At 44.2% G+C, this 17,801-nt stretch overlaps 2 protein-coding genes across 4 annotated transcripts in view; both read left to right on the top strand.

The window, feature by feature from the left end:
* Window positions 1-15,790, top strand: part of GRK3 (G protein-coupled receptor kinase 3) — a 76,511-nt gene extending 60,721 nt beyond the window's left edge. The window contains exons 14-22 of one of the 3 annotated variants that reach the window (XM_040611885.1): window positions 1,140-1,206; window positions 1,430-1,530; window positions 2,724-2,790; window positions 3,250-3,345; window positions 5,785-5,947; window positions 6,598-6,734; window positions 7,018-7,053; window positions 7,690-7,803; window positions 8,368-15,790. In XM_040611885.1, the coding sequence (XP_040467819.1) occupies window positions 1,140-1,206; window positions 1,430-1,530; window positions 2,724-2,790; window positions 3,250-3,345; window positions 5,785-5,947; window positions 6,598-6,734; window positions 7,018-7,053; window positions 7,690-7,803; window positions 8,368-8,529 (943 nt within the window). In that variant the 3' untranslated portion in view covers window positions 8,530-15,790. The remainder of the gene's footprint in view (window positions 1-1,139; window positions 1,207-1,429; window positions 1,531-2,723; window positions 2,791-3,249; window positions 3,346-5,784; window positions 5,948-6,597; window positions 6,735-7,017; window positions 7,054-7,689; window positions 7,804-8,367) is intronic. The other 2 variants (XM_040611895.1, XM_040611905.1) reach the window with 2 other exon arrangements.
* Window positions 15,791-16,920: 1,130 nt separating this feature from the next.
* MYO18B (myosin XVIIIB) overlaps window positions 16,921-17,801 on the top strand; it is a 76,495-nt gene continuing 75,614 nt past the window's right edge. The window contains exon 1 of the mRNA XM_040611869.1: window positions 16,921-17,269. Within this exon, the coding sequence (XP_040467803.1) occupies window positions 17,118-17,269 (152 nt within the window). The 5' untranslated portion in view covers window positions 16,921-17,117. The remainder of the gene's footprint in view (window positions 17,270-17,801) is intronic.

The raw sequence follows: 17,801 nt of genomic DNA, 5'->3' as shown, positions 1-17,801 counted from the left end.
TAATGAGGAAAGTTTTTGAGGGTAAAGGGGAAATAACTCTTGAGTAGCGGGTCCCCAGTTGAAACCAGGTAGTACACACTGCCATGTGGCAAGACAAAATGTTTTATAATAGCTAATTAATGTATTTATAAGTAAATAACATTGTAATGTTGAAAAATATTGTACCCTCAAGGTTTTGAAGAAAACTTAAGAAACAGGGAATATATTCTAAATCGAATTTAAAAAAATCTCATACTAAAATGTTTCTGCTTTCTTTAATGCTGCTGTTTAAGTACTACATAATAAATCTGTGATATTCTAAGGTCTTCTGTAGCTAAAAGGAGAAATTCAAACTCAAATCACTTATAAAGCAGGAAAGGGTTAAAGCCAATAATTTACCAGATATCATCAAATATTCTCCCAGTCACTAATGCTGTGGTATCTGCGATTACCTTCTGTTTCATCTCCTTACTTGAAGGTCTTCCTTTATTCTTTCCATATTGATGAGAGGTAAGTTCTGTGGGTGTACTCAGTTTCCATATATAGGTCAATATTTGTAAATATCTGTGTTGTGATAGCTGTTCAGGATTTTCTTGTTAGATGAAATGTTTCTGGGTTTTGGGAGACATAGATGTAACGAGTAAGGTATTAGAAACACCATCTTGAAGGACGGATCACTGCATTTAAGAATTAACTAACCTTCTGCCTGCCTTTATATGGACTAACTAGGTCAGATTTCCCAGAGTTTGGTAATCCTCAGGGATGTCTGTGTGTAGTCTTTAAAGAAATTGAATGGTTACTTTCCTCTGAATTTGATTTTTATGTTCACCACATGCAATTACACTGAGAACAGAAAGGATAAAGTTTCTTGCAAAGCAGTGCAGGTCTTTGTAGTACCAAAAGAGAGCAAAGTTGCGAGAGATTGAAGATTGACACTTTTGAGGTAGTGAGTAGCCACTGTATGCTAGTGTGTGAAGTCTCATTTTTTGTTGTGAATGCTAAATATTTTACTACTTGTTGTATTCTTCTGCAGGACAGGATTGATGAGGTGGAAGCATGGGACTAGGAGAACGCTAAACTCTTTCCTGGGGTTGCCACAGCTGAAATAAACTGATATGTTATGGCATTACATTTATTAGTGCATTTTCTTATTTCTACAGTCACAGTCCTTTCAGACAGCACAAAACCAAAGATAAGCATGAGATCGACCGGATGACGCTCACCGTGGTAAGGATCCTGGTGACAGTTGCAGTTACATTCCTCTTGTTGAGTAAATTCCCATTTCCTCTAAAAACTGGAACTCCATAGCCTGCTTGCTGAGAAAGCTGTATTTACACATGGGAGGGTTGTTTACAAACACTATCAAAGAAAAGCTGCTCTTCTATGCGGGGAAAGCAGATCATGCTACTTCTAAAATTAAATGTCTCTTTTTATACTACTTTTTTCATAGAATGTGGAGCTACCAGATTCATTTTCTCCTGAACTGAAGTCCCTTTTGGAAGGGCTCCTGCAACGGGATGTTAGCAAGAGACTTGGATGCCAAGGAAGAAGGTAGGTGTTATCTTCTCCTTGGACCACTGCCTTTAAAAATTTCCAGTTCTCTGTAAATGAATGAATTCATTTCAAGTAAAAACCTGCCTCCTGTTGTGATTATTTTAATTCTGGAAAGAGAACATTAAAAATTGCTTTTGCATGGTATTATATTTCAGCTTCCTTTTGGTTTGGACAAATTTTTGGACAATTTATGTTTGTTAAAGACTTCCCCCGAGTTCTCCACAGTCAGGCTTATGTTGAATGGTGTTCATACTTTTCATCCCTGTCTTGTTTTTATGTTTTTGCCTGACCTGTTTTGCGATGAAGTCATATTACTTGACTTTGACATCCCTATCGTTAAAATTTATTGCTTGTATTGTATCTGTAGTGATACAAGCAAATGACAGACAAAACCCCCCAATCCTAGAACCACCAAGCACAGAAAGCTGTGAATACTTGCTTCATTTTGGGTTGCCTCTGTTTCCAGATGTGCCAGTTTCATTTCATGATGCTAAAGAAAGTGGTGGGTTTTTGTTCATTGACTACAAAACACTACTTGCTCCTGCCAAGCTTACCTTGCTTCTGGCTGCTGGCTGAGATTGCTGTTATCACCTGTTCAGAAGCCAGTGTGTGCCTCCCGTGAGACTGGGAGAGAAAACCGTGAGAGGAGTAAATAGCTGTTGAGAAACCATTGGCAATATGTGGCAACAGTTAATTGACAGTCACACCTGAGACTTGGGCTGGCTCTAATTCTAGTGAGATGTTCAGAGGGTTTTTTTTATCATGGAGCCCTCTATGATAATGACCTGAGATTGTTTTTGAGCCTTGGGCCTATCGAGTAATTGCTTGTTTTGACATAAAATGTGTATAATAGGAAATGGTGTGGAGTAAGCTCGTTACTTAAAAGTAGTGTATGAAATCTGACAACAGACAAGCATTGTTTGTTGTTTGAAATGATGGAATACCATAGCAAAACAAGAGTGATTGCCTGCCAGACCTGCAGCACTATTTCTAGTGTTTCCACATGGAAGTATTCTCTTCTCTTGTTTACTTAAGAAGACTTCTCCCCCCCCCGCCCCCCACCTTGAGAAAAAGAGCATTTCACGGATGTTTTCAAGGGACAGAAACGTGACCTTTGAAGGCTTTATATTTCTCCAATACATTTGAAAAACCCCTTCAGCTTGTTGACTTCAGTTACTTGTCTTTTGCAGTGCACAAGAAGTAAAAGAACATCCATTCTTCAAAGGCATTGATTGGCAGCAAGTCTATTTACAAAAGGTAAAAGATTAAGATAGTGACCCTCGCTAACTTAGTAAAGCAGTAAAAGGAAAATAAGCCTAGATGGGTAATGGACAAAAAACTTCAGGGTTCCAGTCCCCAGCACATGTATTTACTTGCACAAATACATGGAGGACTGTCGATTAAAACTGTTGTATATTCATTACTGCAAGTTTTCCTGATGGGTAGTACTAAATTATTATTTTTTCAGGGTCATACAACTGCATGGTTTCTTCTGCTTAGCTGTCTCTAAACTGTAGGGTTTTTTCCCCCAGATTTGTGGGGGAGCATTTATTGAAGGAGTGGGGGACAGAGAACAGCTTTGCACTGAAGTTTGATTTCAAGAGACTTAGTCTGGTGTAATTTGTGCAAAAAACAGAGAGGCTGATTATATCCACAGAATGGATTTAAATACACGTCCATTAATTTGTCTTTAATTATGCTGCTTTTAATTTCTAGTATCCTCCACCACTTATTCCTCCCCGGGGAGAAGTAAATGCAGCAGATGCTTTTGATATTGGGTCATTTGATGAAGAGGACACTAAAGGCATTAAGGTATACAAGTTTAAATGATAGGTGGAAAATGGCACTGTGACTGCTGTGCTGAACTTTTCATGTGCACATGCCATTCCTTTGCCTCAGGGGCTACTGAATGTGCAAGGAGTTGCTTTCAAGTTTGGAAACTTAATCCACGCTGTTATGAAAGAGGTAGCTTGGGCCAGTGGCTGGTTTGTTGCTGCTTGCCAAATCCTTATGTTTTATTTTTTAGACTGACTGAAATCTACCTTCCTATCAAAAATTTTCTATGATAAAGCAAATATTTCAAATGGTCAGACAGCTTTTGGGAAATGCTCGTATTTTCAAGAATACTTAATGGTTTGTAGTTTTAAAATTTGTAATTTATTTCTGGTAGCTTGGATAAATGGAACTACACCTTATTTTAAAAGTGTTAGCTCATTCTTAAAAAGGACAAACTTTTTATTAATAGTAGCAACCTTGTAAGTTAGAAAAGTGTTAAAAGAAACTTTCACCTTCTGGTATTACGCAAAATCTAATGAAAACAATGTAAATGAAAAAGTGAGAAGTTAAAGCTCCCAGCCCATTTCTGACTTGCATGGAAGTGGTGTGACATACCCTGCGTATACGTCCCCTCTTCTGAAGCCTCCCTGGCACTTTGACACAACAGGGGAATCAGTGCCTGTCTTGGGTCTGTCCCGTTTGTATCGTACAGTTCTTCAGTAGATCAGACTTTATTCTTGTTATTGCAGAAGTAAGTCAAGAGAGAAGCTAATTGCTCTCAACTTTATAAGCAAAAAAAAAAAAATGTTAAGTGCTCACTGTGCCTAAAAACAATCTTATCTGTCAGTGTCACCTGCTGTAATTACAGAAGTTGGCACAGAAAAGATTTTACATGTTTAAAAAGAAATGCAGAGAACCCAAGATGTTCTTTATCCCAGAAAATCTGCATCTTCACTGTCAGTGTTAGTCTAACAGGATTCCAGTTCCCTGCAATTCTGGAACGCCATAATTAAGAGGAACATTTTACGTGGAGATCCCAGGTGGTCTTTGTATTTAGTGAGGGGATCAGATGTTCTCAGCAAGGCCTGTAAATCGTATAGCCGGATCACTTCCAGGCCATCTTTGTTCAGGCTGCCTATAAGATAAATTTATTCTGAGTCATGAGTCAGTGAGGGATATCATGTACAGCTTCTTCGCTCTGTACTTTCGCTGGGATGTCACAGTCTTTTACAAGGGACTGAATAATTTGTGCCTCTGAGTCAGCTGCAGTCGGAGCTTCCATTAAGGTGTCAGGAGATGTCCCTGCCCGTGAGGATGCCAGTTTTGAGTGCCTTGCTCTCCTCCGTGGCCCCTGTGGATTATATTTATAGTGCAGAGTGTCCTGTGACACTGAGGTGAACGTGTGTTTCTTGAGGTTACGAACTGGAAAGCCAGCAGTGGATGGCCGTGGCTTTCCCCTTACTCGATGCCGTGAGGAGTCCCTGTAAGCCACTTGTACAGAATTGCAGAGATGTCTTCTGCCTTCAGATCCACCAGGGGTTTTCCTACTGTGATACGACTGTGGATCTCTGAGAAGGAGCAGAATGTCTGTTCCAGGAGTGTCTGGCCTGGCTGCAGGAGAATTAAGCCAGGCTCTCCTGCCCCGCTCCTGCAGCTGCCGGAGCTGCTGGGCTTGCCCAGCGTGCGCCCTGGCTGGGATCTGCCTTCCCCTGGGGCAGCTCTGCCAGCTGGGCAAAGGATGCTGCTTGGTCTTGTTGCCAGAAAGAAAGCCCTAGTTTTTCTACCGATGGACAGAAATTGAAGCAACTGAGGGCTGGCCGTAGGGAGCTTCAACTGATCTCCAAATGAAAACCTCTAATAATTTTATAGGGAAAACAAAGTGCCCTGTGGCTAAATCCAGAATGCAGTTGCGTCAAGCAACAAACAGTCCTGCCTGAAGATCCAGTCATTTTAGTTCCCTTCAGTGCAGTTCAATTTAAGTACTATAGTTAAGCATTTAAGGGAGGAAAGAATCAATATAACAGGAAAATCAGGTCTGCAGCATGCGCTGCTGAATTTTGAAGGTTAATTATTAAAGAATGTAAAATTAAGCTGTGGAAACATGGAAGGCATTGTATAAAAAGTATCTTTTCATTTATTAATGGAATTTTTGCGCTGAGGAAGCTTTTATGCAACAAAGTTAGGAATACTGCTGCTTACATTTAAGTAATTATTTAAATGTCAAATGCTGATTAAGGATTTTAGAGCCATCAAACAAGTTTTGAACAGGTGGCCTGTTCTCTGTATATAAGTGAATATCTTTGCTTCAGGTAGTATCTGTGTTTTCTATTGTTTGCACCTGTTTGTTCTGGTAAGGTTGGAGTTCAATACATCTTTTAAAATAATACTGTTACATGGGTAACTATTAACTATGGGGGATAAGAACAGTACAAGTTATTAAAATGTTGGGGTTTTATGTTGTTTTTCTCTTGCAAGTTGCTTGATAGTGACCAGGAATTATATAAGAACTTCCCTCTGGTAATATCGGAGCGTTGGCAGCAAGAAGTAGCAGAAACTGTTTATGATGCAGTAAATGCAGACACAGATAAAATTGAGGCCAGAAAAAGGGCTAAAAATAAGCAGCTTGGCCACGAGGAAGGTAATCTGTCAAATACACTTCTCTCCATCTTTTGCTGCTAGATAGTAATTCATGTGTTTGAAGCTTCACACAACAGACTCATATTACTGTCATTCACCAGTAATTGTTAGAATTCATTTAGTCAGTATCGTGTTTCTTAATGTTTTGAAATACTGTATGATGACATAATGTTATGGAAAACCTTTTGTACTCGTACTCTCTTTTAAAGATTATCGTGTACAGCCTTTCATTGTTTTTGTTTACTGTGTATGCTCAGAAAAGTACATGGGGGATTTGATTTCGTGACGAAGCTGAGAAAGAAAGCGGGAGGTCATTTGCAGCAAACTTCACTTGTTTGCACAAGGATATTGCATCACAAACTCTGAACTTTGGATAGCAACATATGTGTCTTTTAATAGTTAATTAGATAACTTTTTTAAGAACCAAATTCTGTTCTTGGTTACTCCACTGCAGCCACATGAGTTCATGTCATTAAGGCAGAATTGGGTCTGCCTGTGCCTGTGCACATAGAAGCACTGTTGCAAGCCTGGGGAGGGCAACGTGGAGAGTCACGTTGTGTTCAGGGCTGTGTCCCTGCTCAACACAGCACATTCGCAGAATGCTTTTAGGCAGAACCTTGTTTTCCATACTAATGTTTCCTCTTGTTATAGATTATGCACTTGGGAAGGATTGTATTATGCACGGATACATGCTGAAATTGGGGAACCCATTCTTGACTCAGTGGCAGCGTCGCTACTTTTACCTCTTCCCAAACCGGCTTGAATGGCGAGGGGAAGGAGAGTCCCGGGTAAGTGAGGTTAATCCCGAGAGCAGAGCTTTCAGGGGCGTGAAAGGCAGGTGGACGTTGAGGCAAATCTGAGAACTCGTACTCGGACATACCTCCCGTGGAAGTAAAGATTTGTCCGAGTAAATGACCAGTGGATTTGAGTAACTTACCTTGAGTATTGCTTTAGTTAATGGGTAGCTATGCTGCACTGAGGAAACATAAAGTTGACTTGAGAAACCTGTTTACTTTATTTTGTTATGTTTTTAAAGGAATTTGGTAGTTCATGGTGCTGTTTTTCATTTAGGACCTCTGGACTATTTATACAAAAAAACATAAACTGGTAAGGTCATAAGTGCTATAGCATTTTATTTTAAAGAAAATGCTATAGTAACTTTAGTTTAGTCCAGCTGTGATCACGTGCTAGGCAGATCATTTGTATACTTAGTTAAATAAGGTTTTGGAATTTCAAAACGTTGTTGTCCTCTTACAGTCTATAGGGAAAGATTTTCTGCAGACTGTTGTGTATGTTTGCTTCTTTGTGAGTATATAGTACTTAAATATTCCCTTTCAGCTTGTTGAAATAGTAAGATTGTCCTTTTTATTTTTTTAACAGCAGTAATACTTGGAAAAAATATAAAATTATGTGCACCTCTCTTGAGGGAGGATAGCGAATATTTTGTTTGTAGACACACCTACTTGTAGATTCTTGTTTCATGCTGTCATTACTGGCTTGCTTAGCTTATGTTTTGTTGTCTCTGTTGAAGCAACCAAGCCCCTTGCTCAATTTCTCTCTTACCTTATAATCTATCTTTAGTTCATGACCCAGTCTTCAGAAATAAAGAAAAGTTTGTGTAATGACTATTACTGTTCATAACTTGATTTATGTGACTAGTCCAGAAAAATTAGGTAGTGGCTGTATTTGATGGGCAACAGGGTTTTTTTGCATCATCTCTCTGCTTTTTTGCAAATGCTACAGCAAAACCTGCTGACAATGGAACAAATAGTATCTGTTGAAGAAACACAAATTAAAGACAAGAAATGTATCTTACTGAGAATTAAAGGAGGAAAACAGTTTGTCCTACAGTGTGAGGTGAGGCGCTTGTTTTTCCGTAACTCTTAATCAGGTTGTTTTGCATATGATAAAACAATGGAAAAGTTTTTCAGGCTCTCCCATTATGCGTTAACTAAGGGTGCTTTGTGAAGGAAAGCTGAACCTAAGCAAAACCGGGAAGTTTTTATCACACACAAATTCTGCAAGTAGGAAACCTGCAGCTATGCCAGTTTCTGTCATGGATTTCAATGGTATTTGGGCCAAAGTGGGTTCAGTTTAGTAAATAGCTAAAGAAACTTGTCAGCCTGCGTGGGCTTCGAAGGCCTTGTTGGCATGTGGCTCGCTGCAGTAGCTGCTGGTAGCCGATGCGTTTGCAAGGGAGGAAGCGCACAAGCCCTCAGAATATTTTGACCGGCTGTAGTTGCTGCTGCCTTGCCTGGCTTCAGCAGGGTGGTGGAGAAGCAAAGGGCCGTAAATTTTCAATATCCAAAGTTACTCATTGCTTCGGAAAGTTAAAATAAGTTGCTTAAAGCGCTATCTAAGAGAGAAGAGGGTATTGGCAGTTTACTATGAAGTGCCAAACTACTTCTGTATCTCTTTCAGAGTGACCCAGAATTTGTTCAGTGGAAAAAAGAGCTGACAGAAGCTTTTACTGAGGCACAGAGGTTGCTGCGTCGAGCTCCAAAGTTTCTCAATAAATCTCGCTCAACAGTTGTAGAGCTTTCAAAACCACCACTCAGCCACAGGAATAGCAATGGTCTGTAGGAGACACAGAGAATGGAGTTCACTTAGGGAAAGCTACTTGGTGAACATGCTGAGTTTCACAGAATCCTTATGAATTACTTTGTGCAATCCTGGACGTGGGATGTGCTTAGAAGAGGAAGAACAGATGTTTACAGCGTGGGATAATGTCAGAACTCTGTCTCTGGAGGTTGCGAAGACTGGAACAGTGGCAAGTGAATTCATGCTCCTAGCAGTGGTGGAAATTACCAAGCGCAGAGGCTGCATATTGCTCCCATGCATTCCCACACCCCGGAGGTGTCTAAAATGTGGTCCGTTACTCTAGAACTACTGATGGAAGGAAGGTCCTGCTTTCTCTGCAATACCCTTGTTTGGTGCGTGCCAAGCCTGGAGACTGAAATGGTTACTGCTGGCTAGGATGACACTTCTGTGTGCGATACCGAGAAACCCCTCAACTTGGAAGGAGCTGCAGACTTGCCATGTTGGATAACCTTTAATCTGTCGTGTTGCCATGTTCTTTCCAACCATTACTGCTGACTTGATAATAACCTTTCTCCGTACTGCTGATGGTCAACAGTGTGACTCTTATGCACTTCAAAGTACTGAATTCTAACTGTCCTGTGGTTTAAATGTTACTGCTACTTCATGGAAACATTGAACTCAAATTATTCACTTGGTTTGTTGTACTCACTAATAGTAGCTACCACCGTTTTGCTTCTTCTACGTATATGCAGTACTATAACTGACACAGTAGAGTAATAATTGGTGAAGAGGAATTTATGGTAGCTTCATCTAGTGCTCTGTTGTATAAATTGACTATTTTAGCACAGTTTTTAAAGAGCAGATTCCTTTTGAAAAGTTTACAGTGAACATAAAGACAGTACTTTTCCATTTCAGGTCAACGGCACTTTTTAAAAATTAAAAAGAAATTATTCAAATCCAATGCATTCTAGTGCATGTACTGGGTTAAAATGTCTGGGTACCTTGGTACGTATTCTGGATCACTCTTCAGTTACGGGACTTGTGGATCCTTCTCTGCTGTACATAAAACCATTAAGCAGGTGTGTTCTCATAGCATAGATACCCCAGACTTTCATTGTAGCTCAGCTCAGGAGTTTCATGCACACACACCACGTGGCTCGGCTTGCAAAGCGGTTTTTAATTTTCTTTTCTAGAGAGTTCAAACTGTCCACACTGAAAACCGTCCAAAAATACTGAGGATGGAACTGACGAAATGAGCTGTTCAGATGCCAGATTTGTATTAGTTCTACTTGAGACAGCAGTCACATCATGTGGAAGCCCTTGCTAAAGTAAAGATACAATCTCTTAACTGTTAGACAACTTTAAGCACGTGAAGTCAGCCTTTCCCTGGTTATTGTGATGTTTTGTAAGAGATAAGTCAGGGCTGAATTTAAGCTTTTTTACCTGATTTGGTAAACACCTTAGAGAGTGTTTTCTGCCCAGCTGCGGTGGTATGACTCGCATAGTCCCTAAAGACGATGGGAATTGCATCTGCATAAACGGGAATAGAATTTGTGCTGACAGCTTGCTCTGCCCACCTGGCACGCACGGTTTGTCTGGCGTGTGTTGCTGACAGATAACCACAGAGTTCTAGACCTGTTTCCTTGTAGAAAAGTACAGATTGGCAAAAATAGGAAAACTATTTTGAAAGTATTTGTTTATCCTGAACACATTTGTGATAAAATTAGGTGTATTTGCTTCTCAAAGTGGGAAGGCTTAACTCTACATAGCATGTGCTTTCACAACTGTGTGAGCTCTGTCTTACTATCTGGTGTGGCATAAAAAGAAAAATGCATTTTGGAAAATACCTTGTGTGAGTCAGGTGGTATCTTTTAATGATTTCTTTTTTCCCCCGTTTATTTTTCGAATTATTCTGTATAAAGATTACCAACTCCTCTGCCATTCTTACTGGTGAGTGGTGTTTAGCATCTCAGCATCCTCTGTAAGGAGTAGTGGTGGTATTTACTGATGTTTGGAGTGGAAGATATGTCATCTTTCTGGCACTGGCTGTGCAGTCGATGTTGTTAAGCTTTTCCTACAATACCATGTGATGCTCTGATTTTTCCTCTTGATTTGCAAAAAACCCTCAGATTGTGATACACAAGATCCAAGAGTGATCTTTAACTTGTTCATACTTTCTTAGTTCACGGTCAGTTCCATTCTTCTCTCTTAGTTACTTTCCACAGTTGCTTTTTATGCAAAATGCTTGTTGGTGGAGTTTTGTGGTGTGGTGCGCCACACACCGTAGGTTCTGGACGCTGGTGTCTGCGAGGAGGGGAGGGACAGATCTGCAGTGGGGACGTTGTACCTCAAACCCATAGATTTTATATGAAACAAGGCTGTGTACTGACTTACAGAAATACACAGATTTTGAAGTGTAACAGAGTTGGGATAGCCCTTATTGCCTCGTCGGGGTGCACGGCAGCTGAGCTGTGCCGTCGGTCAGCACCGCTCGCCAGTGTCAGATGGGAGCGGGATAGTAAAAGATTTGGGTTTTTTCAACTGATCTATCAACAATTTATAAAAGCTTTATATTTGTGACTTGCATGTGACTGCGCTGTTAGGAGAGGAAGAGAGACTACCGTAGCGAAAAACTAGCGTACGTGTGGGGAAAGCTGGGATCCCAGTAACAAGCGGGGCTCTGTGTGGAAGGGACTGGATCTGCTGGTGTGGAGGGAAAGCTGGAATTCTGCCCTTCAAAGCAAAATGCTAGATACTGCTCCAAACTGATCGTCCCTGGTTTAGGTACCAGATTCTCTGGAGGTTGGTTTTTTTTTTTTTCTTGAAGGGTCAAAGGTTCTTGATGGTGTTATTTTACATGAAGGTCTTCAGCTGTAAGAAAATCTTACTGAATGCAGAAACCATAAGGCACAATGTCTTTTACACATTTTGACCACATTTGTAGGACTGTTCTTTTTTTTTCATGTTCAGGGAAGTAAAGATAAAAGAAATTAGAGCTTCAGGCATCAACAGAGCAGAGTGAATGATTAAACACAGACTTTAAAACAAATTATCTGAAAGTCCTTTAAGAAAAAGTCAGCTGTACGTACTGAAGATGTAAGCGTGTATGGGAATTGTTTCTGAATTTCAAAACAGAGAATTACATGCCAGATAGAGCCATATTAAACACTCCCCTTACACATCCACATGCCTTCTCAGTGCTGCAGGGATTATTTTCTGATTATTCTGTGTCTCTGACTTACGAGCTGACAAATGCAGTTAAGTCTAGGGGCTGGAAAGCAAGTGCAAGTGCTGTGGTGGTAGAAAGATGTGTAATTTCTGCAGGAGCTGTGCTTGGGGGGTCACAGTGACTGTTCGGAGAGCTGCAGCTGTGCTGCGAGCTTTTCCTTTCCTGCTGCTCTGAGGTAGGGCATCATTTTTGATAGTTGGGAGTTGCTGTAAATTAATGTCTCACTTCAAGAATAGGGACACAGAAAATTCTAGCCAAAATCAGACCTTTGTAAGTTGAAATTTAGGTGAAGGAGAAGCAAAGTGCCAGTTATTCCTGCTGTAAGCCAAGTGTGACTGAGGAACTGTTTGGAGCTGGGCACAAGCTTGGCTGATGCTGTAAAGTGTTCCCTGGACACCATGTCAGCCGAGATGTCGCGTCATTGCAGGTAGAAATTAGGCACTTTTTATTATTCAAATTTATTTGGCAATTATTTTGCAAATTCATGAAACTGTTAAAGGAACATCTTTTAAAAAAAACTTCATGTAGGTGCAGGCTATCGAGTTTTCTAAGTATAAAAGCTTCTTCGTATTAGTTGTGTTTGAGTTTTGTGCCTTGTCACTGGTCCAGCAAAGTCTACGCCTGCAGTCTCATGAGTTACTTCTCAAACCGCTGCTGTGAGATAAGCTCTGCTGGTGTAAATGCTGGAGCTGATCCAGCTTGCATTGACGTTCCTGGTATGTTACCCGCTGTTAGGCTTCAAAAACAAAGACTCTGAGCGAGCATGCTAATAATAGTTGGCTGTGCGGATGGGGAACCCTGGCAGGAGGGGACAGCATGGTGCTCAGTGAGCAAGGGTGACGGCACACAGCTCCGGCAGATATACCTCAGCTTAGTCGCGTTTGGATTTTCCTTCATTTCAACAACTCTTCTTTAGCAATGCGGCAGAAATATTTCTTCTCCCACTTCTCCTGGTGGGGGGAAAAAAAGAAGGAAATAGGATCATCGGGTTGGTTTTGGTTTTAATACACATGCAGGTGTTTGCGGTCTGGTGCATAGATAATACAAAATGTGGTGTATTTGGTGCTAAAACCCCCCCTGTTTATCGAAGTTGTGATCCTGTATGAGGGGATGCTGTTGATGTCCAGCGCAACGGCTCGAGGTGTGGATTTGGTACAGCAGCATTGCCACCACGAGTAGGATCCAGCCCCTGCTGGCTGTGCTGACTTGCGCATTAACGTTTTGTAGGTTTACAGTAAATTAGCTCATGAAAAGTGAAGTACCTGGAGCTCTGTGTGTTGCTCTTTTCCTGGCAGCTGATCAGTTTTAGGACTAGATTCTTTTTTTAATGTCATGTGCATATCTACGTGCTGCAGACGTCCACAGTCGCACACTGGTTTCACTGTTCCCCGCACAGCAGATGGCAATGATACAGTTACTTTAACTCTGAAATGCTCACACTCTAAATATATATGGAAGAAGGACTATTTTGAAGTGTACAGTAGAAAGTAAATAATTCTAGTTGTATTGATTAATATAAGGAATGAGTCAATTCTAAAAATTAAAAAAAATCTGAAAAGCATATTTTGAAAAAGCATAGTATTAATTTTAATATTGTAAAAAAAGGAAAATATCTAAAATATACAGAGAACATATGTATATCCAAATGTCTGAGAAATTTCAAGATAATCTACTTTTGTTTTCTGTTGATTTCTATTCCATGGTGTACATATTGTGTGGATTGAACATTGGCTGTTTTAATACTGTTGTTAAATTGTATTTTTATTTTTTGTTAAACTAATCATCACAGACTCAGCTTTATTTTGTTTATGTAAAGGTTGCTATGCTATGTAGGTATAAAACCAAGAATTCTATTTTAACAAAAAAGCATTTTATATTATTTATTAAATACATGTTTCTCCAACTTCTGACATTCCACAGAATTTCTGCTCCGTATATGTATAGAAATGACAGCTCCTTTCAAGCAGGATCAGTCGGCTTTATTCTGTTTTTCATAATAAAGTGGAAATAGTTCCCATCAGCCTGTCCAGCTCACCCTTCTGTTAGAGCGTAGTGACTTCCAGGTACAGACGGGCCCATCCCAGAGTGCAGTGGCTCGTGAATGTTGAATCATCTGAAAAACTCTTGCAAATAAACCCCTGGATGTGATACCTTTAAATTTCCCCACTATGCCCCGGCATCCCAGAGAGTGAGCTTTTATTCACATGACTCTGTGCTGGGTTAACGAGAATTAATGACCTTAAAATTGGGGCAAGGAATCAGCTTGATATTTGAAAAAGCTCAGACATCAGCTGAGATATTTGCAAAGCTTGTTAATTCCACGGCTAATGAGCAAGTGGAAGGGAGAGCCCAGAGGGGCTGCTGAGTTTGAGCGCTGGAGGAGTCCTGGTGCGGGTCTGCTCGGAGCGGTGGCTTACGTTGGGCTGGTTCGGGTACAGAGCAGAGATGTGCTGCCTGGCATCGATAATGGCAAAAATGTATTTACTGGAAATTATTTTTGCTGTTTCAGGGTGATTACTTGGTCCTTAAAAATAGGCTGGAGCCTGCGCAGATAGGAGAGGTGTGCTGCGGAGCACTGGGGAGCCAGGCAGCTGGAACAGATGACCGGCCACAGCGCAGGGCTGTGCTCCTTGTCCCCGTGCCGCAGCTGAGCAGGGGAGCGGGGACCCCTGGGACCCCGGCAGGGACTGTGCCTCCAGGGGGGTGTCAGGAGGGTGACCCTGTGCTCCCCGAGCTGAAGCAACCTCATGAGGCAGCCCCTCGCTGCGAGTAACTGCTGCTGGGCACATCTGTAGATAACCAAACCAGGCACCCCCTTCCCCAGCAAGGTACAAAAATAGCACAAAATTCATCAGATAACTCAGTTGCTAAAAATAATTCCAGTTGCAATCGTGGCCTCTGCAGTCTGAGGAACACTCAAGGTAGTAAAGCACGTGCTTTTAATTTCCACTGTGGCAGAGCTTGAAGTACGTGCTCATCGGGGCTTAACCGAATGATATCTTGAGGGTGAAATCTGGCTTTTGCCTGCTGTGCCACTGAAGCTGCATCTTCTTGTTGAGATGCTGCCGAAAGTGGGGAGGAGGTGGCTGCTTTTCCCCTGTAGTAGTTAGTTCTTGCCTTGTTTTCCATTTTCCCCTTCTTCACGCCTGCCTGACCGTGTTTGATTCCTGCAGCTGAGGAGTGAGCTGTGGCATTGAGAGTGGGAGAGGGAGGCCAGCGGCAGGTGTGAAACCGCGGTGGTGCCGTGAGGTCGTGGTTCCTTGCTGTACCGTGACAGGGATAGCGCCCAGACCGGTGCCGCAAACCTGATGCGTGCCCAAGCAGGGCTTTGGTAGAAAACCTGGGGAAGGATGCAGAAAGCTGGTGGTTCATCCACAGTCGGGGTTTATCCGGGTCTGTGTAGCTCAGTGTATTGCCAGGCTGGAAAAGGAGACGGATGCAGGCGAGCTGGGGGCTTGCCGGGATGCGGGGCTGGGAAGAGGCTTCCCTGGCTGTAGCAGGCATCTTTTCCTTACGGAAAGGGAGAGATCAGAGAGCAGGTGAGGTGGCAAATAAAAACAAGTCTGAAAAACAGAATAAAGTGAGAGCATCCTAGGAGAGGTGCTTTTATGAGCACTGTTTCAGTGACTACATTTGGTCCTTTAAAAAAAAAATTAAGGAGCAGATTCACATGAATAGCTACTAGTGATTTAAAGAAATATATTGAAAGAGAACCTGTTTTCAATGTGTAATTTAATGGTAAGAAAAGCCAGTATCTGTAAATAACTTTAGATATTGTATCTATGAGAATCATTCTTTGTTTTATGTACTTGGCTCTTTTCATATTTATTGTGCAGAGGAGGGTGTGCCCCGTGCCGGTGTATGCTGCTGCACGTTCCGGTAGTATTTCTCACAGAGACTTATCTTCAGAGTTTACAGTCCTTGGCGATTTGTGACTGATGTGCCACACTTAGTTAATCCCGCCATTATTTTTTTAAAGGATTATTTTGGCACAGCTAAGCTGCTTCTGTGTGTTGGTCAGTACGACTGCTCTCATATGACAAGAACCCCAATAAAAACCGTCCTTTGCGTGTGTGCTGCCGCCTGGTTCTTGCGGTCTCGCCTATCCCTTCCTGCGCTGCGGCGAGGCTGTGCCGGGCTGCCTGCCGGGACTGGGCAGTGCTGGATGCGCCCCTGCTCCCCATTGCCCCCCACTGCCCCCCGCAGAGGTAAGTCCCTTCACTCCGCCAGAGAAGCTGCCATTCGCGTGCACGGTGTTGGTGCTTTTACCACGTCTGGCTGCTGTGGGATGCACCGGCTGCGGCTGGGATGGTGCCGCTGTGGCGGGGAGGGCCCTGGGGGTGATCCGCAGCCCGGTGGGCTGGAGCAGCACAAAAAGTGGCCCCAGCAGGGACCATGAGGTGTGTTACGGGTGACAAACTGGCTTTCCAAAAGTGCAGGAGGGACCCTGATACTCAGAGCTGAGGGGTGCCGCAGCAGCCAAGCTCCCACAGGGACCATGTAAAGGATCATCTGAAACCACATGTCCTCACGCTGTTCCCAGGTGGAAAAGGGGTTTGGTGAGGTGCTGGGGGCAGCCCTAAGGCTCCTACCAGGCAACTACAGACTAACAATCCTGTTTCCTTTCTTCTTAACAGAGCTGTCCCAGCTGCCTGTGCTGATGCCTTGGCCACGTCCGTGGAGCTCGCTGGGGAGGTGTGGAGCAGCGGAGGGGGGGTTGCACCTCTGCAGCCGTCTTTGGTCCCATCCCACATTGTGCACCCCTGGCTGGGTGTTGGGTGCTGGTGGTGGTCGCACTGGGGTGGGTGGGACGTGGGTCCTGGCGGTCCCTGGTGGGTCACCATCTGCCCCGCGTGATAGCTCCATGGCACCCCCACATGCTCTGTGCCCAGCAGGGCTCTGCAGGGGGGGGGGGGCTGGCAGGGACAGGCAGGGCTGCCCCCTCCCTCCCTCCCCACCCGCCCTGCCTGGGGTTGCTGAGCATGTTGGCGTTACTGCTTCGGTGACTTTTTCTTTCCACCAGTGGGAGGTTATTTTGAGCATTGCTTTTGGGTCCCTCCCCAGCTCATCCCCCCCATCTCAGGGCTGGGGCTGGTACGGGGAGCCGGGGTTAACCCCTGTGCTGGAGCTCTGACCCGCAATCCTGGGGGACAGCCTTGGGGTCCCCTCCTGCAGTGGTAGAGTGCCCAGAGCTGGCTCACCTCAACCCACAGCAGTTCTCCGGCATCTGCGGGGTGCAGGCATGTGTGCTGAGGAGGGCATGGACACACGTGCGGGGGAGGGCACGTGACACACGCGTGTGCCACCCAGTGCAGAGAGGCCAGGGAACAGGAGGGCCCCACGGTGCCATTGCCTCTCCCCAGCAGAGGCCCCGGTGCCACCACCGCGGGTATTTTTAGCAATGACATGTGTCACCTCAGCTGCCGCGGCGGCAGGGGGTGGCAGGGGGAGGCGCACGCTGACCCGCTGCTGCTGCTCGCCCGCCCGCCGCCTTCGCTCCCCTGCTCGCTGCGGAGAGCCCGGTGCTGGCGTGGGCCCGCAGCCCCCCACCAGGTATGGACACTCCGGGGGGGGTCTGGGGTGGGGGGTTGGGGTCAGGGTCCCAGTGGAGCTTTTTGGGTGTGCTGGCAGTCAGGCCGTGGGCCCCTCGGCAGGGAGGGCTATTTTTAGTTGGGGATGGATGGCGATAGCGGCAGCCCCAGCTTTGGGGGGTGGCTTCAAGCCCCCATTCTGTGCCGGGAGGGCTGCTGTGGAATGTGGGCTGTGCTCCCTGCCCCATGTGGGAGGGTGGCTGGGGACCCCTCTGTGGCCTCGGCTTGTGGCATCCGCTGGGGTGGCAGCAGGTCCTGGGTGGCAGCAGGAGAGAGTCCCCAGCTGGCTCCTGCCTGGGGACCAGACCCAGACCCAAGTGGGGCCACATCGTACTCGCTGGGTGGGGTGAGCTGGAGTGGTGGCGATGGTGGTCCCCAGCCCTTTTTTGTGCCTTGCTACGTGTTTGGTCGAGGCGTGTCCCCCTCTGTGCCTCAGTTTCCCTGCATGTAGAGCAGGGCTGGGGATCCAGCTCCAGCTGGCAGGTATGGGCTGG

This window comes from Falco naumanni, chromosome 1 (assembly GCF_017639655.2).
Source record: "Falco naumanni isolate bFalNau1 chromosome 1, bFalNau1.pat, whole genome shotgun sequence".
NCBI lineage: Eukaryota > Metazoa > Chordata > Aves > Falconiformes > Falconidae > Falco > Falco naumanni.
Note: the sequence above shows the minus strand (reverse complement) of the source record. Positions and strands in the feature narration are given on the sequence as shown.